Source organism: Homarus americanus, unplaced genomic scaffold (assembly GCF_018991925.1).
Source record: "Homarus americanus isolate GMGI-L3 unplaced genomic scaffold, GMGI_Hamer_2.0 scaffold48220, whole genome shotgun sequence".
NCBI classification, from domain to species: Eukaryota; Metazoa; Arthropoda; class Malacostraca; order Decapoda; family Nephropidae; genus Homarus; species Homarus americanus.
This window is the reverse complement of record NW_024755060.1, coordinates 2,987,106-3,011,790: the sequence shown is the minus strand read 5'-3', so window position 1 is coordinate 3,011,790 and position 24,685 is coordinate 2,987,106. Positions and strand designations below refer to the sequence as shown.

At 34.0% G+C, this 24,685-nt stretch overlaps 1 protein-coding gene across 9 annotated transcripts in view; it reads left to right on the top strand.

The window, feature by feature from the left end:
• Positions 1 to 24,685, top strand: part of LOC121856380 (RNA binding protein fox-1 homolog 1-like) — a 131,686-nt gene that overhangs the window by 92,509 nt on the left and 14,492 nt on the right. For 5 of the 9 annotated variants that reach the window (XM_042351919.1, XM_042351917.1, XM_042351916.1 and 2 more), the window contains 3 exons: positions 4,648 to 4,780; positions 11,912 to 11,978; positions 22,155 to 22,381. In XM_042351919.1, coding sequence (XP_042207853.1) covers positions 4,648 to 4,780; positions 11,912 to 11,978; positions 22,155 to 22,381 — 427 coding nt within the window. The remainder of the gene's footprint in view (positions 1 to 4,647; positions 4,781 to 11,911; positions 11,979 to 22,154; positions 22,382 to 24,685) is intronic. The other 4 variants (XM_042351924.1, XM_042351922.1, XM_042351923.1 and 1 more) reach the window with 2 other exon arrangements.

Here is a 24,685-nt window from a genome sequence, read left to right as displayed (position 1 = left end):
TTAATTTATGTTAATTTATGTTAATAATTATAATTTAGCCTCAACGAGAAAGTAAGTAATGTTAAGTTATGTTAGTTTTGGGTCTTGAGATGTTAAATTGTGGTTGTGGTGGTAGTTGTGGTGGTAGTTGTGGTTAGTTGTGGTAGTTGGTATGTCTTATTTTACTACTACAGTACTTCTATTACTACTACCACCATTAGATCTCAGATTGTGGTTGTGATTGTGTTAGTAAATGTTAATTAATACTCGTAGTTGTGGTTGTTATAGCTGTTACAACTACTAGTATCCAAATGTAGCAACTACAATTGCTACTACTACTACAACAACCACAATCTGAAATCTGATGATAGTAGTGGTAGTAGTAGTAGTAGTAGTAGTGGTAATTTTGGCATACTAATAGCTACTACAACTACCACAACAACCACAATCTTAAAAACAAATAAACAAACAAACAAACAAACAAGGTCTATTTGTCTTAAAACAGAAATTAAAACAGACTCGGAAATTGGAAAGACAAGACTTAGTTTAATTGTTTGGTTTAACTGTTTAAACCAGAGAAAAAACAATGGTTTAACTTGGTTTACTTTGCCAAATCAAACAAGATGAAAACCTCATTGGTTTAACTTGGTTTAGCTTTTTAAACCAGAGGAAAAAACTTTGTTTAACTCAGTTTAATATGTTAAACCAAATGGATGATAAAGAGTTCGTTTAATTTTGGTTTAGTTTCTTAAACCAAAGGAAAAACACTGGTTTATGATGTTTTATCGCCTTAAACCAAAGATGAAAAACAGTTTGGTTTAAGTTGATTTAGCTTCTTAAACCAAACAAAGTAACATTTGGTTTAAGTTGTGTTTTAATTTGGTTTATTTCAGCATGCAAGAAATAGCTGTAGACGGAAATGGTTTAATAAAACACTTCTACGGTTTACTTGTGGATTATATAAGTGCACTTTAAAGTAGAATGATTTACTTACAAGTTACTTAAAGCATTGGTTTATTTTATGGGTTTATGTTGCTTTTACTTATATGAAGTTACTTAAAGCATTGGTTTATGAAATGGGTTTATTTTGCTTTTACTTATATGAAGTTACTTATACTTAAATTGGGTGAAATTTGGTTTATGATACTCTTTGTTTTCACTTAAATCCACTTAAATGGCTTTTACTTATGTTATTAGTTAAAAAAAAATACTTAAATTACTTATATTATGACATTGAGAAAGGGTTTGTCTTCCTTTACTAGATTACTTAAATCGTTGCTTAAGTATTAGATGGGTTTGTCTTCGTTTACTTATCTACTTATTTGTGCACTTAAGTAGGGGTAGAATGATAAAGTTACTTAAAGTTACTTAAAGTTACTTATAATCGTGGCTTTTAAGAATGGGTTGATCTTTGCTTCATTTAAAACTTCACTTTATTTTACTTATATGGGTTACTTAAGGCCTCGCGACGCTACTTGTTACTTATAATAGTAAAGGCGCTAATTATTGTTAACTTTATGGTTGTTTGGTTAATTTAACATCTGTTTTGTTAACTTAACTTGGTTGTTATATCTTGTTAAGTTATCATGATAGTTAACAATCCCAAGATAAACAACACAAATAAACCACATAATTTACCTCACTCCCAAGTTTGACAAGACGATTGATCTTAAGTTCACATGAGAAACCACATTAGGTAACTCAACACTAAGTATGTTAATTATCAACCACAACCAATGTTAATTTAACCCCAAAACTTGAAAATCAACACAACAAAACCACCACAACACCAATATTAACAACCACAATTGTTGATTTAATCCCCCTCCCCCCAAAAAAAAAATAAGACAACAAGAATACTCAAATTAACACCCACAATTAAAGTCCAAAAATTGTTAGTTAACACAACACTAGAGAGTTAACAAAAGTGCCAAATTATAACAACTTACTCACTGTTCCTTTTATCATATAAATGTTGCAAGTTGCTGTTTAAGTTAACATTACAGTGAAGCCTCCATGTAATGGACTATGTAGAGAAGAAGGGGAGTCTGTTGTATGTGAAGCCTCCATGTAACAGACTATGTAGAGAAGGGGAGTCTGTTGTATGTGAAGCCTCCATGTAACAGACTGTATAGAGAAGGGGAGTCTGTTGTATGTGAAGCCTCCATGTAACAGACTGTGTAGAGAAGGGGAGTCTGTTGTATGTGAAGCCTCCATGTAACAGACTGTGTAGAGAAGGGGAGTCTGTTGTATGTGAAGCCTCCATGTAACAGACTATGTAGAGAAGGGGAGTCTGTTGTATGTGAAGCCTCCATGTAACAGACTGTGTAGAGAAGGGGAGTCTGTTGTATGTGAAGCCTCCATGTAACAGACTTTGTAGAGGAGAAGGAGAATCTGTTATATGTGAAGCCTCCATGTAACAGACTAACAGACTCTCAAAATAAGCTTATTAGATTGAAGCCTTTGCCTTTATCTAATGGAGAGGTAAACCTGTAAGATGGAGTTTCGCATCTAACAGACACTGAATCCCAAGCCTGTAAGATGGGGGTTTCACATCTAACAGACACTGAATCCCAAGCCTGTAAGATGGGGGTTTCACATCTAACAGATACTGAATCCCAAGCCTGTAAGATGGGGGTTTCACATCTAACAGACACTGAATCCCAAGCCTGTAAGATGGGGGTTTCACATCTAACAGATACTGAATCCCAAGCCTGTAAGATGGGGGTTTCACATCTAACAGACACTGAATCCCAAGCCTGTAAGATGGGGTCTCACATCTAACAGACACTGAATCCTGCCTGTAAGATGGAGGTTTCACATCTAACAGACACTGAATCCCAAGCCTGTAAGATGGGGGTCACATCTAACAGACACTGAATCCCAAGCCTGTAAGATGGGGGTTTCACATCTAACAGACACTGAATCCCAAGCCTGTAAGATGGGGGTCTCACATCTAACAGACACTGAATCTCAAGCCTGTAAGATGGGGGTTTCACATCTAACAGACACTGAATCCCAAACCTGTAAGATGGGGGTTTCACATCTAACAGACACTGAATCTCAAGCCTGTAAGATGGGGGGTCTCACATCTAACAGACACTGAATCCCAAGCCTGTAAGATGGGGTCTCACATCTAACAGACACTGAATCTTAGTCCGGAAGATAAAGGTATCACTGTATACTACATCTAGAATCATATAACATTATGGTAATTTCTCAATATTTGCAGTGCACTTTTTTACCTACCCCCCTCTGTAGTAGAATTATTTACCTGCACTGAATGTTATATTACTGTCAGATTGAAGAAGCTTGTGTTCTCAGTTAGTTGGTCTAAAATAGGCCGGTTGGGAAGTTTTTAACTGTATGGCCTACGGCTTCGTTGCCCTGCTTCTGCATTGTTGAGTACGTCTCTTGTTTTTAGGTCAGATTGGTTGAGTTGTTTATTTTGGATTAAAAACTGCAAAGTTATGCATTTTAGCTGGTAGAGATGTTAGGTATATTAACATGCCTCATTTTAGGTGTTGAATATGTTAAATTACTTCTTTAAGATGTTAAAAATCAAAATATATGAAGTGGGATATTACAGGTAAACTTTGTCACTGTCTCAAACACACACCTCAATTAAGGTGTTAGATAAGTGAAATTACACATTTTAAGTGTTGAATTGTGTTAAATTCCATTTTATAATGCTAAATTCAGAAGATGGGTTAAGTAATTATAGTGTTAAAATGATCAAAGACTTAAGCATATACATATTCTTGATTTCTATAATAATGTTACTACTCAAACAAACGTATTCCTGCGTAGAATTGGGATGTTAATTTATGTTAATATCCTCCTGATGTTAAAATTTGGAAAGTGAGTTACATTAAATGAGATATGGTGTTACTACTGTATGTTCAAATTACTAAATACAGTACTGTATATTAATTTTTATTCATATACATCGTGCATAAGTTTTGGCTGTTAAATATACAGTATGTTAAATTTCTTATTACAGTGATAAATGGGTTAATTTAAGTGTATTTTGATGTAAAAAAAAGATAAAGCAGATACTTTGTCCCCACCAGCTGTTTTTATCATGTTAATAAGTTAAATGTGTTGTATCTTGTCACAACACATCCCTACCAGCATTAATTCGTTTGTTGAAAGTGTTAGATGACTGGTTAAGTAAAAGTTTTATTACGGGGTAGATCATATTGTTAAATTTAAGCTTAATTTCATATCTAATTCTTAACTTCAAGGTTAGAGTTAACAACAAAGATGGCTTACAGGATGGTTAAAATTGTCATTTTTTTGTGGATTTGAGACAAATTTAACATTTAATTGTTACTAAAACATCAGAAAAGACATTAATTTAGCATATTTTCATGTTATGAAATGTTAAGAACACCACAAAGGGCATCTTACCATGTCATCAATTGTTAAAATCAACACATAAGGCACCAGAAAATGAGTTAATTTAGCGTTTTATCAATCATTAAGCATTAAAAAAGACGAACACAAGAAAATGTGTTAGTTTAGCATAAGATCACATTTAAGTTCAGACCGAAAAACGAGAAATGACGTCAGAAAATGCAGAAGGAAGGCATTCGTCACAGACTCATGCCTGTTGAATGAGTTATTGCCTGTAATGAATGTAAATCAACATATTTTGCATGGCAGCGACTGCAGCCGCCGCCCTGAGAGGGGTTGCCATCCAGCGCGGCCGAGGTCGGTCATATCCGGCAGCTGCCCTTGCACGGCATCCCACCCCACTAACTGCTGCCTCTACGGCCGCCCTGCATGGCTACACACCGTAAGTCTCCATTACTCTCCCAACTCTCTGGGTTATTGCTGCAACGCGCGCTCCTTTACCGCTCCCGGGGTACGTCGATCATCGTCCAGTCCTTTTATTGTTCCCGGGGTACATTAGTCATCAAACGGACCCTTTGCTGCTCCAAGGGTACGTCGGTCATCATCCAGCCCCTGTATCACTCCCGGGTTTGTCATCATCCAGTTCCTTTACCGCTATAACATTTGTGGAATGTTGAGGGGTGTTCCTCTACCACTGCAACATTCTCATGGTTCATTGAGGGGCATATCTTTACCGCCATAATGCTCCAGCGATACGTTGAGGGGCGTTTCCTTACCCCTCTTCCACCATTCCTGTAGTACATTCAAGGATGCTTCTCTACTACCACAAAGTTCCCATAGTATTGTTGATCATCTTCAAGAGGCTTTATAGTTTAGGGTTACTATTCACTCTATCATCCAGAAATCCTAAAGGAGAGGTAACGGAAACTCCTTTAATTCCACATTGCACCTGTGGTATGTTGACCGTGTTCTGGAGGTCCTGATATTGAGGGAAGACACGTTGACCATCTTAAAGTTGAAAGGTGATATGTTGACCATCTTCTGAGGGTGAAGCTCCATTATTGCCACAACACTCCTGGAGTATGTTGAGGGGTGGGACGTTCTTTTACACTCATAACACAGATTGATGAGTTTGTACCATCTACCAGAGAGCATACAGTTGAGGGGCATTTCCTTACCATCATAATGTGCCGAGGGTACATTGACCATCTTCTGGAGGTCCTAAAGTTGTGGAGTTGGAGTTTTGATACTTGACACTCATTACACCTGCCATTCTCCATAGGCTCCATGGTAAAGGCTCCTTCACTCTTAAATTGTCATATGACAGTTGAAGGGTCGTTTATCACATACTGGGCTTATTGGTTCATTTTAAAATTTTCCAGTGGCTCTGCAGATGAAAGAGCCTTGTCTTTTATCATATCAAGGGCTTTGAAGCTTCTGGTTATGATATCGTCCAGAAGCGTCAAAGTTTAAGGCTATCCTGAGCTGTATATAAGAGTTCCAAGTTGAGGGCCATTGTGATTAAGGGGCATTTTGAACCCAAATATAAGAGGAGGGCTATTGTGAGGGCCTCCGTGATTGAGGGCTATTATGATGTACCCCATTGGTTCAAAAATCAAGTTACCTCATTGGTCAAAAACATTATCAAGTTGGGTCATTGGTAAAAAACGTAATATCAATTAGTCTCGGTAGTCAAAAAAAAAAATAAAAAATAGAAAATTCCCTCAATTGTCACAAAGATAAATAACTTTTCTTTGCCTCATCAGTCAAAAAGATATATACTCTAACTGATTAAATCATTGTACAAAAGAGTAAATATTTTAGTGTTTTGTTCATAAAAAAAAAATAGACAAAACTGTTTCATTGATTGGAAAGATAAACTTTGAGTTGCTACATTTGTCGATAAGGTAAATAATGAATTGCTAATTGAACAAATGCATAAATATTAAATTCTCTCATTGGTCACAAACATAAATAACTGTTGAATTGAATTGTTTCATTGGCCGAAATGATAAATAATGAAATTGTTGCTATAGGATGAAAATGTAAGTGTTAATTAGCTCACTTGTCGCAAACATAAATAAACATGGAATTTCCTTATTTTGACCAGACAAATGTAATAAAACAAACGTTAAGAAACACTCATTTTATCTCGCATTGCGTAAAGGAGCGCGTTGCAGACTGTCTCTCCAATCTATCTCTATCCAGTACAAACACCACAGACAAGCGTGCATATTCTCACATGTCGACGTAATATTAAGGAGTAATTGTTTACTGAAAGTCACTTAGAGTAACAAAATTGAACATTTGGTTGGTGTAATTTTTCACCTTCTTTCAGGGATCTTAAAGTTAATAGCTAATTTGATTACAACATCCACCAGATGATTCAAAACTGAGATTTAGATGGTGTACGTTGCACCATCTCCCACAGACCTGAAAGTCTTTTCTGGTTACACCATTACCAGAGGAACCAAATTTTAGAATTAATTTGCATAATTACAGTATATGGGTTTATACTATCTATTGAAGACCCCAAGTCCAAACTGATTGAGGTCTGTATCAAGGCAAACTGGTGGTATAATCTAAAATAGCCTGATGGTTAAATTAATCTGTATTCCTCCTTTCTGTAAAACACAATTCTTTTATAGGAAAACAGTTAAATTGACTGTCATATTGTCAAACAATACAAACAGTTACTTTGACTATCATATAGTTTTGCCAAACAAAAAAATGGTTATTTTTATTTATATCACAAAACAAAACAAACAGTTACTGTAATATATACAGTATATGTAAATGCTAACCCAGACACTCGACTGTGAGGATATGCCGTAAGTGGTGAGCAAGTTGCCGTGGTTGTGTATCACGCCAACATTCTGCGTTTGTAGTGTGTGTGGGGTTACGTAGCTAGGTTAAGCCAGGTTTAGAAATGGCAAGGCCTAGTTTTTATATTATTATTGCTGGGTGTCTCTAGTCGACCCAGAAGTGAAGTGGTACAATACCTAATTAACTTGAAATTAACTTGAAATTTAACTTGAAATTTGTCTGTCATATGACACTACCATCATATGACACCTGAAACTCAGAGTGACACACAAACCACTTCACAAAAACAATAAAAACTAACGTAACTTGAAATCTGACTGGTATGTGACACTCTATCGTCATATGACAGCTCAAACCTGGCCTAACCTGTTGCTGATTGTCACAAAACCACCTTACACTAGTCATATAATTTTCTGTATAGTGAATATGGCTTATTGAGGTTTTTGGGAATGTACAATTCTAAATCTTGTTTTTTTAATGTATTGGACAAATATGTGACCTGGACTGCTCATAGGTATTATTCAGTTGTTTATTTGTTTGGAATAATGCCTGCATATTATTGTGTATCTGTTTGTTTTTTCGATGGTCAATTGAGAGAGAGAAGAAAATCTTAGGGTTTTATAACCATTTGGGTAATTTTTTATTTATTTTTGATGACCCATTGAAGGAAAATCCCTGTATTGGTATTTTTTCAATGGTTTATTGAGAAATTGAACAAATTCCCAAGGTTATATACACATATGGGGCATTTTTTCAGTACTATAGTAAGAAGCACTGAAGAAAATACAAATGTTTTATGCCCATTTATTATCTAGGAAGTTTTTGATGGGTATGAGCTAAGATCCCGGTCGTTTTTCTCCCGATCTCTTAATGCACATCGAAGGAAAATACCCAGATTATTAAACTTTAAGATATGGGCATTTTTTCAAGCATACGAAATGTGTGTTAAACTGTGTCGAGAATTTGTTTTGGAGTGTTTACTCTCTATGACTGTTGAAATATTGGTTTAAGATTGTATTTGCTTCCATGGTGTTTATTATTCAGTAAGATACCAAAATATTTGTTTAATATTCGTTTGGGACCCAAAATATTGGTTTGATATTTGTTTAGCATTGAAAGAATTGATTTAACATGACTTAGGAATCAATGTATTAGTTTAACGTGAATTAGTATTGGAAGGATTTGTTTATTGCAGTTTGAATTCTGGTTTAGATGCACAAAATATTTACTGTATATGGGGCTTTATATTCCTCTTTCATTTGGTAAATATGGTAATAATCTTCATTTAAGTTTCCAATCTGTTTAGTACAATAAACAGCATTAGTTTACCATTATATCAGTATGTGAAGGCGTTTAAGCTTTTAAACAGTGTAATTTAAGGCAATTTAGTGATTTTATTGATGTTTGATTATTGCTTTTTAATTAAATGCACTACAGTATAGTGAAAGAAAAAAGTGCACCTAAAACAGATAAACGTGTTAAAGCGAATGGATAAAACACCAAAAAAGACAAAAATACATCAATACAAAACCAAATGCACTACTTAACGAAGAATGAAACGTTTGAAAATACTTAATGTAAGCAAAATGCAAACTATAAAAAATTATACCTATAATGCCAGAAAAAACAAAATCAAAACACAACTATTTATAAACAAAATGTCAAAATACATCTTTAAAAAAAATGCAGGAAAAATAAATGTGTTGAATCATCTACAGAAACCTTTAAAATATCAAAACAGGGAAGCTGCAGGGAAAAAATAAACAATGAAAAATTAAATGTAGGGAAAAAATAAACAATGAAATATTAAATGTAGGGGAAAAAATGCAGTCCAAAACAAAACACGGCACAGCTAAACACCAAACACCAGAGAGCCTTATACCCCAAACGTAATATAGAGAAACGTAGAATTTCTATGTTTGAATGTGTGTTTGCTAAGGATATTTGCACACGCAAGAAAAAAATAGCACGGTTTTGCGCTTGTTATTATTGGGACTTGAAGGTGATTATATCTGTCTGTACAATAACTGTGCTATCCATCTATCTATCTCTATCTATCTATCTATCTTTGCATTAGATGATACAGGTTTAATTTTATAAACCATATGAGGGCATTTGTGCTTAATTAGACTAATTTGGTTTATAATTAACAACTGGGGTGTAGATAGCACTAAAACACCTTCCTCTTAGACATTCAGACAGACAGACTGACACGCGTTTGGAGACAGACAAACGCATGGTTGACGATCTATACATTTAAACCAATGTGGGGATTTTATAATGTGTTTTTACTGGTTTAGCATGACATATGTATTTTAAACTTGGAGTTTTGTTGGTTGAAATCGACATTTCTTGGTTTAATCCTCAAAAATGTTGCTTTGACGGGATATTTCTTGGTTTAACTTGGAAATTTCATGGTTTACTCCACATAAATGTTGGTTTAACTTGACATTTCTCTGTGTGATCTACATATATGTCGTTTTAACTTCACCTATCATGGTTTATCGAAGTTCCTGTGAAAATAAACCAATTTATCTTCACTGAAAACCTCATTAAATCACATTTTGAAAACTAATTTATACCCACATTTGTTTAATCTGTCATTGGTTTTAATATATCTTGTTTAATGGGTCAAGTAAACCCATAAAACCAATTATAGAGGTTTATTAATGAGCTAAGAAAACCATTATACCTCTACAGTCTGTTTTAATGGGAAAAACCAATTAAACTAGTCCAATTACATGACAAGAACATGACCGTTTGAGGGTTTAAGTCTGGTAAGTGTTGACTGACTGGTCTATATGTGGTAAGTGAAAATAACTGACTGTTTCATGAATGGTAAGTTGATTTAACTGGTTTATGACTAAGTGGTAAGTGGATAAAACTGGTTTAAAATGGTAAGTAGGAACAGTTTTTTGGTAACTTTAAAATGTAAGTAATATAGAATATTAGGGTGGATTAGACTGGTCCAGTTACTCTACAGTTAATTGGTTGACTGTCAGAGGCATTGGATTGATGTCTAGTTTATCTCCAGTTAATTCAGTTCATATACAATCAGTTGGTTGACTGTTTAGAGTGATTTATAATAAATCCAGTCATTCTACAATCAATTGGTTGACTGTTTGTGGCTTAGACATCAAGTCAAACAGTCATTTGAATTCCTTGACTGTATTGATCTCCAGTCACTTTTCAGTCGGTCTATTGACTGTTAGTGTGGATGGATTGATGACCAGTACATCTTCGTCAAGTCAGTCAGTCTAGGGAACTTAACTGGATGTAAAACTGTTTAATTTCAGTTAGTAGTCAGTCTAGTGACCTTAGCTGGAATGTAAATTGTTTAATTCCAGTTAACAGTCAGTCTAATGATATTAACTGGACCATAAACTCTTCAAGGCCAGTTATTGTCTCTTGGACTGTTAAAAGTCCAGTCATTTATAATTAACTGGCATTTTAAACTGTTCAAATCCAGTTAAGTATAGTTAAGTGGTAAAGTATTTTAAATTGTTCAAAGTCAGATAAGTATAATAAACTGGCCATAGCCAGAACATTCAGTTTTAAGTCACCTTAACTGTTAACTGCTAAGGAATCTCCCCCGATGACGTCACAACTGTAGCAGTTAATAAATGGTCAGTATATTTTTCAATTAATTAACAGTTAATTGCAGTCATCAGTCTTTAATTTAATGTTTTTATATCTAAGAGTCTTCACTGATTAATAGATTGTATTTCTTGATTTATAATTGATTATTTTCATGAAATTCAGGACAAAACGGGAAATATATGAATATAATCAATTATAGGAAAGATATATAATTCATAATTAATTAATATAATAATATATTAATTATATCTAAGAATTAAGTATTTTGTCATGTTTAATTTAATGTACATTACATAGGAATTAATTTTAGACATTAAGAATTTGAACTAGTTACTGTATATCAATTATATAAAGTTAATCATTATAGGCTCAAGTTATTTCTATATAATTATTTAAGGTTTTGATTATATAGGAATTACATTAGTATATAACTTTTATACATTGTTCCAAATTAATTTACAAATATAAATATTGTAGTAATTTGATTTAAGATGTGTCTATTTAATTATTTAAGATACAGGATATATATATATATATATATATATATATATATATATATATATATATATATATATATATATATATATATATATATATATATATATATATATATATATATATATATATATATATATATATACCGTATCTGTTAATTTAACTAGGCTAGTCTTACCTACTATTAAAAGTTATAATAAGAATTAATTAGAATAAGAACTTATTTTTAATTATATGTATTTCAAGATTAAATAGAGATATATAGGTTAATTCAGTTTGAGATTATGTGAATTAATTTAATATATTTTGAGATATTTCCAATTTAATATTAATTAAAAAAATAATAATAGTATAAGGTATAAATATTACTTGATCAATTAGCTATGTAAACAACTTTATTTTACCTGTCAAATTAGGAATGTAAACAGAATATAAATTTGTTTACTTAATTTACAACTGAGAAGAGGAGTTATTTTATCTGCCTCACATTTGTAAACAGAAAATGTCTACCTCTCACATGTGTAAACAGGAGCTATTATAGTTAAAATAACTTAAGTTGTTTGCATTTTACAAGTTGTGTAAACACTCAAGGTCTAAATACATGGTTTCCATTGAAGGTCTAAATATATGATTTTGTTTGCCTTATTTGCAGTGGTGTTTATTATGACCCCTTCTTAGCTGCTCAAGCTGCCTCAGCCACATCACTACAAGTAAATCAGGTATGTAATACAAACACTGAACAGTATAAACAAACTGTAATATATTATTGTAGGTGTGGAAAACAACTTATTCAGTTTTGACCACAAGTGTCCATTTTTGATCACATGTGTCCAGTTTTGACCACAAGTGTTCAATTTTGACCATAAGTGTCTGGTAAGTAACATAAACAATGCAAACATGACGAGTTACTTGGAAGTAATGTGTAAATCTGGTAAGTAATTGTAAACATTAATTTTATATAAGAATTGATGCAAATAACTTTAAATTTTTTACTTTAGCTCTATAAACAACTTTGGTTTATATACCATTTTAAAGTATCTTTGTAAACAACAAATATTTGTTTACAAGCCATTATTTTGTTTACATATCTGAGTCAGTGTCCAGTTTTAATCACATGTGTCCAATTTTGGCCAAAATTGTAGCATTTTTTTTAAATTGAATATTTTGATAAAAATGAATGCAGTGTGGCCTACATTTTTTATAGAATTTTTACATAATTGATATTGCAAGCAAAGAAAATAGTTGATTAATTGTTTATAAAGCAAACAAGAAAGCATAGTTGGAATCATTATTTATATTGCAAACAAGAAAAATAGTTTGATAATTGGTTATATTGCAAACAGGAACATAATATTTGATTGCTTCTATTGTAAACAAGGAAACCAATGTTTGATTGATTGTTTATGTTGCAAAAGAGGAAATCAGTTTATTCATTATTTATATTGTAATTAAAGCACAACCAAATTAATTAATATTAGATGTATTTTTTTACAATGAAAAGTGACATTTAAACAATGAGTTGTTTACAGTTCACTAGTGACCTGTCAGGTAAACAAGGTGTTGCTTTTCTTGTTTACATTAAAATAATTATAAGAACATTACAAAAAACATTGTTTAATCTTGTTTACAATGAACTAATGATTTACATATTGTAAACAAGTCTTGCTTTCTTTGTTAACAATGATCTGATGGTTTATTCCATAAACAAGATGATTTACAATGCACTAGTGATTTTTCCTTTAAACAAGGATTTTTTGTCCTTTGTTTACAATGAGTAGTGAAATGTAAACAGATAATTGTTTACAATGAACTCATTTAAATACTGTAAACAAGGCATTGCTTACATTTGTTTACAATGAACTTGTAATGTAGATAAGTGAAAGGGAGTGGCTATGCGCTCATGATAGCTTGTTTGCCTTGTTTGCCTAAAGGCTTAACTATATATTTGTTTGCATTGTTTGCCTTCAATATTGTCTTCAGCATGATTAGTAACCACCCTTTTCAGCATTTTTATGGGGAATTTTCTATATTTTTGTTTGCAAGTAATCCTGTTTGCTATTAAAGCACTTCTAGTTATTAGCAATTTTGAAGTATTTACTTTAATCACTAATGTGTTGCTTGTGTGATTTTTGAGAAGTTTGCATTTTGTTTGTCTTTTTGACACATGTACACAGCCAAAAAATCACCCCCTCCTTACTAAGGCCTTTTTTGTTGCTTTGTTTACCTGTGAATGTAAACAAATAGCAGATTTTGTCTGATAGTTTGCACTAACCACAAACACCTTTTAAAATATCTCTGTATTTTTTCCTGTTTATTTAGACTACAGTATAGCATGACAACAATAGCATGATTTTCATGTAAACAAATAAGTAATGGCATGACAGAATGTAAACAAACAATGGCATGACTATGTAAACAAATAAGCAATATCATGACAGTATGTAAACAAATAAACAATAGCATGACAGTATGTAAACAATTTAACAATAGCATGGCAGTTTGTAAACAATAATATGACAGTATTTGAACAATTTAACTATAGCATGAAAGTATGTAAACAATTAAACAATAACATGTCATTATGTAAATAAATAAACAATAACATGACAGTATGTAAACTAGACAATAGCATGATGGTATGCAAACAAAAGTGAATAAATGTTTGACAGTATGTAAACAAGTAAACAAACAATATGCATGACTGTAAACAAACTGCATATGACTAAACAAACTTTGTATAAATAAATAAACAATATGTATGACTGTAAACAAACTATGTATGAGTAAACAAACTATATGCATGACTGTAAACAAACTATGTATGAGTAAACAAACTATATGCATGACTGTAAACAAACAATGTGCATGTTTATAATTAATTGTATGATTGTAAACAACTGTAAACAATATTAGCAGCAAGTCATGTGGTGACTAGGAGAGCCATGAGGTAAACAGGTCAACAAACAGGGCAAACAAAGCAACAAACTCAAGGTAACCAATTGTAAACAAGTATATCCATATGTTAACAATATATCATGAATTTTTTTATATATGTATGTTGTGTAAAGATTGTTTGCTTTCTGTTTGTGTAAACAGTGTTTGCTTTGTTGTTTTTTGTGTAATCAAGAGTTAAAAATAGGTATTTTAATGTGTGTTTTGTTTGTGTGTGTGTGTATATATATACAGTATTTATAATGCTGTGTGTGTCTGTATGTGTATATATTTATGCATGTCCAGCATGGGTCTAGTTTGCTTGAACCAAAGAAAGTATATACGAAGAATTATTTGTGTACATCCAGTACTTGTACATCTGACATCTGTACACACAGTAAAAAATGATATGAGACCACAGACAATGTATTTGACCTTACCAAGACAACATGAGTTATATTGATCATTTTGACAACCTTACCAAGACAACATGAGTTATATTGATCATTTTGACAACCTTACCAAGACAACACCAGTTATATTGATCATTTTGACCTTACCAAGACAACATGAGTTATATTGATCATTTTGACAACCTTACCAAGACAACATGAGTTATATTGATCATTTTGACAACCTTACCAAGACAACATGAGTTATATTGATCATTTTGACAACCTTACCAAGACAACATGAGTTATATTGATCATTTTGACAACCTTACCAAGACAACACCAGTTATATTGATCATTTTGACCTTACCAAGACAACATGAGTTATATTGATCATTTTGACAACCTTACCAAGACAACACCAGTTATATTGATCATTTTGACCTTACCAAGACAACATGAGTTATATTGATCATTTTGACAACCTTACCAAGACAACATGAGTTATATTGATCATTTTGACAACCTTACCAAGACAACATGAGTTATATTGATCATTTTGACAACCTTACCAAGACAACACGAGTTATATTGATCATTTTGACAACCTTACCAAGACAACACCAGTTATATTGATCATTTTGACAACCTTACCAAGACAACATGAGTTATATTGATCATTTTGACAACCTTACCAAGACAACATGAGTTATATTGATCATTTTGACCTTACCAAGACAACACCAGTTATATTGATCATTTTGACAACCTTACCAAGACAACACCAGTTATATTGATCATTTTGACAACCTTACCAAGACAACACCAGTTATATTGATCATTTTGACAACCTTACCAAGACAACATGAGTTGTCTTGGTAAGTTATATTGATCATTTTCAATTTCATGGGACCATTTGGACAGATTTTTTTGTACTGTGTGTACATGTAAATATATACACAAGACATGAATGTATGTTTTACTGTGTGTACATGTAAATATGTACACAAGACATGAATTTTATAGTTATGTACGTATATTGTCCTGCTTGATTGCATCGTGTTTCATTCTTTAAATAATTTTTTTGTGCATAATGTCACTCACTATTTAAAAAACTTGTTTGTGACGATCTCTTGCTTGTGTATATAGTTATTCAATTTTGTATACAGTTTATAATGAGCTTGGTATTTTGCAAACCATAATGTTTAATTGTTTGTAGTATTTTTTGGCTTGTCTGCATATTGTTTAAGTAATGTTTTGTAATGATTGTTTGCATTGTCATTAAGAGATTAAGTAAATTCTTTGGATTTACATTTAGCATAATATTAATCAGCAGTTGACTTGTTTGTAATAATAGCTTGCATGTTTTTAATTATTGTTTGCATCATGTCATTCATGGTTTGACTGGCTTGTAATGCTTGTTTGCCTGTTTGTTGTAAAATGTTTTGGATTGTTTTGTTTATGTTTCATGGGTGTCTTTGTTTGGATGTCAAGAATGTATTTGTTTACAAGGCTATTTAGTTATTTGTGGCTGTGTTTGTTTCTTTGACTATGTGTTGACATGATTATTTGTTTACATGACTTGCTTGTTTAAATGATTGCGTGTATATGACCTTTTTTTATAGTTTATGATAGAGGTGTATAAATGGAAGTCAGGGCTAAACAATGGGAACATTACAAAGGTACTCAAACTATCCAACCAGGAGCGAACTCCTAACAATGGTTTTAAATTAGACAAATTTAGACTTAGGTGTGAAATAGGTAAACACTGGTTTGGAAATAGAGTAGTGGACGAATGGAACAAGTTACCAAGCATTATCATTAACTCAATACTGGATAGCTTCACACAGGTTGGATGGATATATGCGCAGTAGGGGTTGGGTGTAAATGGGACTGTCCAGTATGGGCCAATAGACCCGCTGCAGTTTCCTCCATTCTTAGATTCTTATGTTATATTCACTTGTTTTTCATGAGTATCAGGAAGTTAGTTTGTTAGTTATGGCTGTGTTATGAGTATGTTATGAGTTTTACGAGTGTGCTATGAGTGTGTTTATGAGCTTTAAGGGTGTTAAGAGTGTGTTATGAGAGGTTATGAGTGTTAAGAGTGTGTTATGAATGTGTTATGAGAAGTTATGAGTGTTAAGAGTGTTATGAGTGTGTTATGAGAGGTTATGAGTGTTAAGAGTGTTATGAGTGTGTTATGAGAGGTTATGAGTGTTAAGAGTGTTATGAGTGTGTTATGAGAGGTTATGGGTGTTAAGAGTGTTATGAGTGTGTTATGAGAGGTTATGAGTGTTAAGAGTGTTATGAGTGTGTTATGAGAGGTTATGAGTGTTAAGAGTGTTATGAGTGTGTTATGAGAGGTTATGAGTGTTAAGAGTGTTATGAGTGTGTTATGAGAGGTTATGAGTGTTATGAGTGTGTTATAACTGTGTTAAGAGTGTGTTATGGGTGTTAAGAGTGTGTTTTGAGTGTTATGAATGTGTTATGAGTGTTATGAGTCTGTTATGTGTTATGAGTGTGTTATGAATGTGTTATGAGTCTGTTATGAGTGTGTGATGGGTGTTAAGAGTCTGTTATGAATGTTAAGAGCGTGTTATGAATGTGTTAGGAGTGTGTTATGAGTGTTAAGAGTGTGTTATGAATGTGTTAGGAGTGTGTTATGGGTGTTAAGAGTGTGTTATGAGTGTTATGAATGTGTTATGAGTCTTTTATGAATGTGTTATGAGTGTGTGATGGGTGTTAAGAGTCTGTTATGAATGTGTTATGAGTGTTAAGAGTCTGTTATGAATGTGTTATGAATGTTAAGAGTGTGTTATGAGTGTGTTAAGAGTGTGTTAGAAGTGTGTTATGGATGTGTTATGAATGTGTTATGGGTGTTAAGAGTCTGTTATGAATGTTATGAGTGTGTTATGAATGTGCTATGAGTGTGTTATGAATGTGTTATGAGTGTTATGAGTCTGTTATGAATGTGTTATGAGTGTGTTATGGATGTGTTATGAGTGTGTTATGAGTGTGTTATGGATGTGTTATGAATGTGTTATCAGTCTTAAGAGTGTGTTATGAATGTGTTATCCGTGTTAAGAGTGTGTTATGAGTGTGTTATGAATGTGTTATCAGTGTTATGAGTGTGTTAAGAGTGTGTTATGAATGTGTTATCAGTGTTAAGAGTGTGTTAAGAGTGTGTTATGAATGTGTTATCAGTGTTAAGAGTGTGTTATGAGTGTGTTATGAATGTGTTATCAGTCTTAAGAGTGTGTTATGAATGTGTTATCCGTGTTATGAATGTGTTATCAGTGTTAAGAGTGTGTTATGAGTGTGTTATGAATGTGTTATCAGTGTTAAGAGTGTGTTATGAATGTGTTATCAGTGTTAAGAGTGTGTTATGAGTGTGTTATGAATGTGTTATCAGTCTTAAGAGTGTGTTATGAATGTGTTATCCATGTTAAGAGTGTGTTATGAATGTGTTATCAGTGTTAAGAGTGTGTTATGAATGTGTTATCAGTGTTATGAGTGTGTTATGAATGTGTTATCAGTGTTAAGAGTGTGTTATGAATGTGTTATCAGTGTTATGAGTCTGTTATGAATGTGTTATGAGTGTGTTATGAATGTTATGAGTGTTATGATTATGTTAAATTGGTGTACTGTTGTTGCACTGATGAGGCATGCAAAACACCACATGTATCAGCTATCAAATCAAATACAGTGGTCCCTCAGTTAACAAACACAATTGGTTCCACAGAGTCGTTCGTTAACCAAATCTATTATTTGAATGGGATATTGGGTAATTGGTTCCAACTCACAGAAAAAGTACATTATGCAAAAACAACATTTTAAAAGATCAGAATCACATTGAAATATTACACGGCCTTCAGCAGAGGCGGGAAAAATATGAAGTTCTGTAGTTCGCAGTCATATTTCCCGCCGTTGACGGCCGTGTAATATTTCAATGTGATTCTGATCTTTTAAAATGTTGTTTTCGCATAATATAGTATTACTGATATGTAATTTGTCTTAGTATGCCTTATTGTGGGTAAAAATAAGTATATATTAAATGCATCCGCTGGAAGCGTGAATTTGCTACCCGAGTTTAACAGTTAATTCACGTATAATACTTCTGATAAACTTCCTACGTGCTCCTGTTTGAAATAATGAAGGTATGTATCTTTATATAATTTAGTTAAATATCTTTCTTGTCAGAAACGGTCATTATGAATAAACTCATTTACAAAAACATCATTACTCAGGACAAAATCGGACAGGTTAGCAACAGCCAATCAGCTGTAACTCTTGAGGAGGGGGCGGGGCATTTTTTCTCAGCTGGGAAAAAATGCGCCATAGGCATCATACACAATGCCGACCCTCTGTAAAGTTGCCAATAATCTTATTGTTGAACATTTAAATAATTAGTAAATATTTTTTTCATATGATCCAATTATTATTTCAAGTAAAACAGAAAACTGAATTACTTTCCCAAGTGAAAAAACTATAACTGAAAGTGGACTGTTGGGTTATTTAGAAATATTAAAAATAATAATGTGGACCAGTTTTGTCCAGCTGACGAAGAGCCACCGCTGGTCTATATAGCCCCTCGACAAGTGAATGTAGTTTTCGATGTGCATGCATTTTCTACCCATTACATTGACAGAAATCTTATTAAATAGCCACTCTTATGGAACAACTCTTAGATAATATAATATCACCGTAGAACATAAGACTTCAGGCTTATTAATGGAAAAAATATTAAATTTAACTAAAATGTCTCAAATTCCTTTTGCTCCAACACAATAAAGTTCATTTTAGCATGTTATTGATAGGATGGTTAAGTCTATATGTCCATTGAGGGCACGCAGCTTATCCTTCTGCATGCATTGAGGGACGTTGAGTTTCCTTGACTTTCCTGGGTGAAGACTCTAAAATTAAATCTGTATTATTGATGAAGCTATTGTATTTAAGAATATATTTTGCTTTCTACTGGGCATGCAATGCCTGCCTTGCATTCATTAAGAACATGCCAATGATATGTTATGGTTGCTAAAAGTTTGTTATGAATGTGTTGTGAGCATGTTAAGTGTTATGAGTGTGTTATGAATGTGTTATGAGTGTTACGAGTCTCTTATGAATGTATTATGAGTGTGTTATTAGTGTGTTTTGAGTGTGTTAAGAGTGTAATGAGTGTGTTATGAGTGTTTATGAGTGTTAAGAGTCTGTTATGAATGTGTTGTGAGTGTTATGAGTGCTAAGACTGTGTTATGAGTGTTAAGAGTTTTATGAGTGGTGTGAGTGATTTATAAGAACAAAAGAATGGAGGAAACTGCAGCAGGCCTATTGGCCCAAACTGGGTAGTCCCATTTACACCCAACCCCTATTGCTCATATATCTATCCAACCTGTGTTGGAAGCTATCCAGTGTATTTGAGTCAATATTTATGTTTGGTAACTTGTTCCATTCACCCACTACTCTATTTCCAAACCACTGTTTACCTATTTCGAGCTTAAATCTAAATTTGTGTATTTTAAAACCAATGTTACGAATTCGCTCCTGGTTGGATAGTTTGAGTAACTTTGTAATGTCACTTCCATCTATACACGTCTATCATGTCACTCCTCACTCTACGTCTCTCGAGGGAGTGCAAATTTAGATGCTTAAACCTGTCTCTGTACTCGAGGTTCCTAATGCCCGGAATTAGTCTTGTCATTATAAGTGTTATGAGTGTGTTATAAGTGTTATGAATGTGTTATGAGTGTTATGAATGTTATGGGTGTGTTATTAGGTTTATGAGTGTGTTATGAGGTTTATGAGTGTTATGAGGTTTATGAGTGTGTTATGAGGGTTATGAGTGTGTTATGAGAGTGTTATGAGTGTCCTATGAGTGTGTTATGAGCATTTCGTCTTATTAACTCTCCTCCTTTAGTTGACAATCTCTCTTCCCTTTCTCTTCGCCACAATGTTGCTTCACTCTCTCTCTTTTACAGGTACTTTAACGGACAATGTTCGGTGGATTTGGCATCCTGTGTACCGCCGGCAAGGCCGTGGGCTCGTAACACTCGACTTGCCCGCGGTGCTCACCATTTCTCTGTGGATGTCGGTCACACTAGAATAACCAGTTATAGTACATCTTTCTTTCCTCACACAGCCAAACTGTGAAATGCTCTGCCTTCTTCTGTGTTTCCAATCTGTCTTACTTCAATAAGCTGGTTTTCCTGCATCTTCATGGTGTAAATTAACATAATCTTTTTCTCTTCTACTTTTAATTTCTTTTTACTCTTATTACCCCCAGGCCCTGTTGTGGGTCGATGACCTGTGCCCGGGTGGGCTATTCCCCTTAAAAAAAAATAATGTTATGAGTGTTATGAGTGTGTGAAAGTGTTATAAGAGTGTTATGTGTTGTGTTATACTGTGTTATGCATGTTGAGTGCTGTGATAGTGTTATGTGTTGTGTTATACTGTGTTATGCATGTTGAGTGCTGTGATAGTGTTATGTGTTGTGTTATACTGTGTTATGCATGTTGAGTGCTGTGATAGTGTTATGTGTTGTGTTATACTGTGTTATGCATGTTGAGTGCTGTGATAGTGTTATGTGTTGTGTTATACTGTGTTATGCATGTTGAGTGCTGTGATAGTGTTATGTGTTGTGTTATACTGTGTTATGCATGTTGAGTGCTGTGATAGTGTTATGTGTTGTGTTATACTGTGTTATGCATGTTGAGTGCTGTGATAGTGTTATGTGTTGTGTTATGCATGTTGAGTGCTGTGATATATGATATAATATTATTATGCGCTGTGAAAGTGGCTATATGACACATTGTGCTGTGCTTTGACAGTATGATATAATGTGCTGTTAGGTCATGTTGTGCTGTGTCAGAATCATGCTGTTGCATTATATAATGGTATATTGTGTTGTGATAGTGTTATGTTAAATGCTGTTACATTATGTTATGCTGTTAATAGTGTGGCATTGTGTACTGAAAGTTGCATCATGATATGCTATGTTATATTATGCTTGTTACGGTATTATGTTGTGCTGTGATATTGTTATGTTGTGCTGTGATAGTGTTATGTTGTGCTGTGTTATGTTGTGCTGTGATAGTGTTATGTGCTTTTATATCAGGCTGTGTTGTGTCTGTTATGTTGGAATAGTTACATTGGGTTGCAATGTGTGCTGTGTTATGTTATGTGCTGTGATGGTGTTTTGTTATGTGCTGTGATGGTGTTATGTTATGTGCTGTGATGGTGTTATGTTATGTGCTGTGATGGTGTTTTGTTATGTGCTGTGATGGTGTTTTGTTATGTGCTGTGATGGTGTTATGTTATGTGCTGTGATGGTGTTTTGTTATGTGCTGTGATGGTGTTTTGTTATGTGCTATGATGGTGTTATGTTGTGTGCTGTGATGGTGTTTTGTTATGTGCTGTGATGGTGTTTTGTTATGTGCTGTTATGCTGTACAATATTAGTGTTGCATTAGGTTACAAAATGTGCTGTGTCATGTCACTTGCTGTTATGTTATGCTGTGCTGCTGTTCTGGCTGAGTGTTATGCATGAATAAGAAGAGCCACACCCTTTCATTTACAGCAAGCTGCGGCAGCTGCACTAGGCCAATCAGCTGCGGTCAATCAAGCAGCTGCGGTCAATCAGGCACAGCTTCTTAAGACCCCAACACTTTCTGTTTCAACGGCACAGCAGGCGGGGTACGCAGCTGCGGCTAATGCCTACACTGCAGCTGCAGCGAGGGCCTATGGGGTAGCTGCTGCTGCTGCCCAACCTACCGCAGTAGCTGCTTATCCAACTATCGCAGCAGGGTGAGTGTGTGCTGTTGTTAACTCAGATTAACCTAACCTAACCCTATCTTAACCCATTCATACCATACCAACACAGCAGTGTGTTTTTTAACCCAAATTAACATAACCTTACTTTAAGCTGTGTTAAGTTAATTTAACCTAACTTTAAGCTGTGTTCATCGAATTTTTTACCCATTTTAACCTAACCTAACCAAACCTAAGTTTAAGCTGTGTTAATCTAGTTTTACCTATTTTAATGTAATTTAACTTAACCTATTCATTTTTTACCAGATTAAATTAAAATTTAATATTTTATAACCTAACCTCACCTACCCTAACCTAACCTAACCTAACTTAATCCAATTTAACCTAACCATACAATTTTACATCAGTTGGCTAAATTAGGTATTTAACAAGATATAAGATTTTAGAATGTTAATCATGATTTAGCATTTGTTATTATTGGTAATGTTTACACACACACACACTATACAAATTATGCACACATAAATAGTATACATTCACAAACACACATTATACACAGTACAGTACAGTTCAGTATAGTACAGTACAGTACAGTACAGCTCAGTTCAGTACAGTTCAGTACAGTGCAGTACAGTACAGTACAGTACAGTACAGTTCAGTTCAGTTCAGTGCAGTGCAGTGCAGTTCAGTTCAGTTCAGTGCAGTGCAGTTCAGTACAGTACAGTACAGTACAGTACAGTACAGTACAGTACAGTACAGTTCAGTATAGTACAGTGCAGCTCAGTTCAGTACAGTACAGTGCAGTACAGTACAGTTCAGTTCAGTACAGTTCGGTGCAGTGCAGTGCAGTTCAGTACAGTACAGTACAGCTCAGTTCAGTACAGTTCAGTACAATACAGTGCAGTATAGTTCAGTTCAGTACAGTACAGTCCAGTTCAGTACAGTTCAGTTCAGTTCAGTAAAGTACAGTGCAGTACAGTTCAGTACAGTTCAGTACAGTGCAGTACAGTGTAATTCAGTACAGTACAGAACAGTTCAGTTCAGTACAGTTCAGTACAGTACAGTACAATACAGCTCAGTACAGCACAGTACAGTACAGTTCAGTTCAGTACAGTACAGTACAGTACAGTACAGTTCAGTTCAGTACAGTTCAGTACAGTACAGTGTAATTCAGTACAGTACAGTTCAGTTCAGTACAGTACAGTACAGTACAGTACAGTACAATACAATACAGTACAGTACAGTACAATACAGCTCAGTACAGTACAGTTCAGTACACTACAGTACAGTACAGTACAATACAGTTCAGTACAGTACAGTTCAGTTCAGTTCAGTTTTGTTCAGTACATTACAGTTCAATACAGTTAAGTACAGTACAGTTCAGTACAGTTCAGTTCAATACAGTACAGTGCAGTACAGTACAGTATAGTACAGTCCAGTATAGTACAGTTCAGTACAGTACAGTTCAGTATAGTACAGTTCAGTACAGTACAGTTCAGTATAGTACAGTTCAGTATAGTACAGTACAGTTCAGTATAGTTCAGTACAGTACAGTACAGTTCAGTACAGTACAGTTCAGTACAGTTCAGTACAGGACTGTTCAGTTCAGTACAGTACAGGACAGCTCAGTACAGCTCAGTACAGTACATTACAGTTCAGTATAGTACAGTACAGAACAGTTCAGTACACTACACTACAGTTCAGTTCAGTACAGTTAAGTACCCTACACTATAGTTCAGTACAGTTCAGTACAGTACAGTTCAGTACAATACAGTTCAGTACAGTTCAGTACAGTACAGGACTGTTCAGTACAGTACAGTACATTACAGTTCAGTACAGTTCACTTCAGTGCAGTACAGTTCAATACAGTACAGTTCAGTACAGTTCAGTTCAGTACAGTTCAGTACAGTACAGGACTGTTCAGTTCAGTACAGTACATTACAGGACAGTTCAGTACTGCTCAGTACAGTACATTACATTACAGTTCAGTATAGTACAGTACAGTACAGTACAATACAGTTCAGTTCAGCTCAGTACACTACAATACAGTTCAGTTCAGTACAGTTCAGTACACTACAGTTTAGTTCAGTTCAGTACAGTTCAGTACAGCACAGTACAGTTCAGTATAGTACAGTTCATTACAGTACAGTACAGTTCAGTACAGTTCACTATAGTATAGTACAGTACCGTACAGTTCAGTACAGTTCAGCACAGTTCAGTATAGTATAGTACCGTACAGTACAGGACAGGACAGTTCAGTTCAGTTCAGTTCAGTTCAGTTCAGTTCAGTACAGTTCAGTTCAGTATAGTACAGCTCAGTACCGTACAGTTCAGTACAGT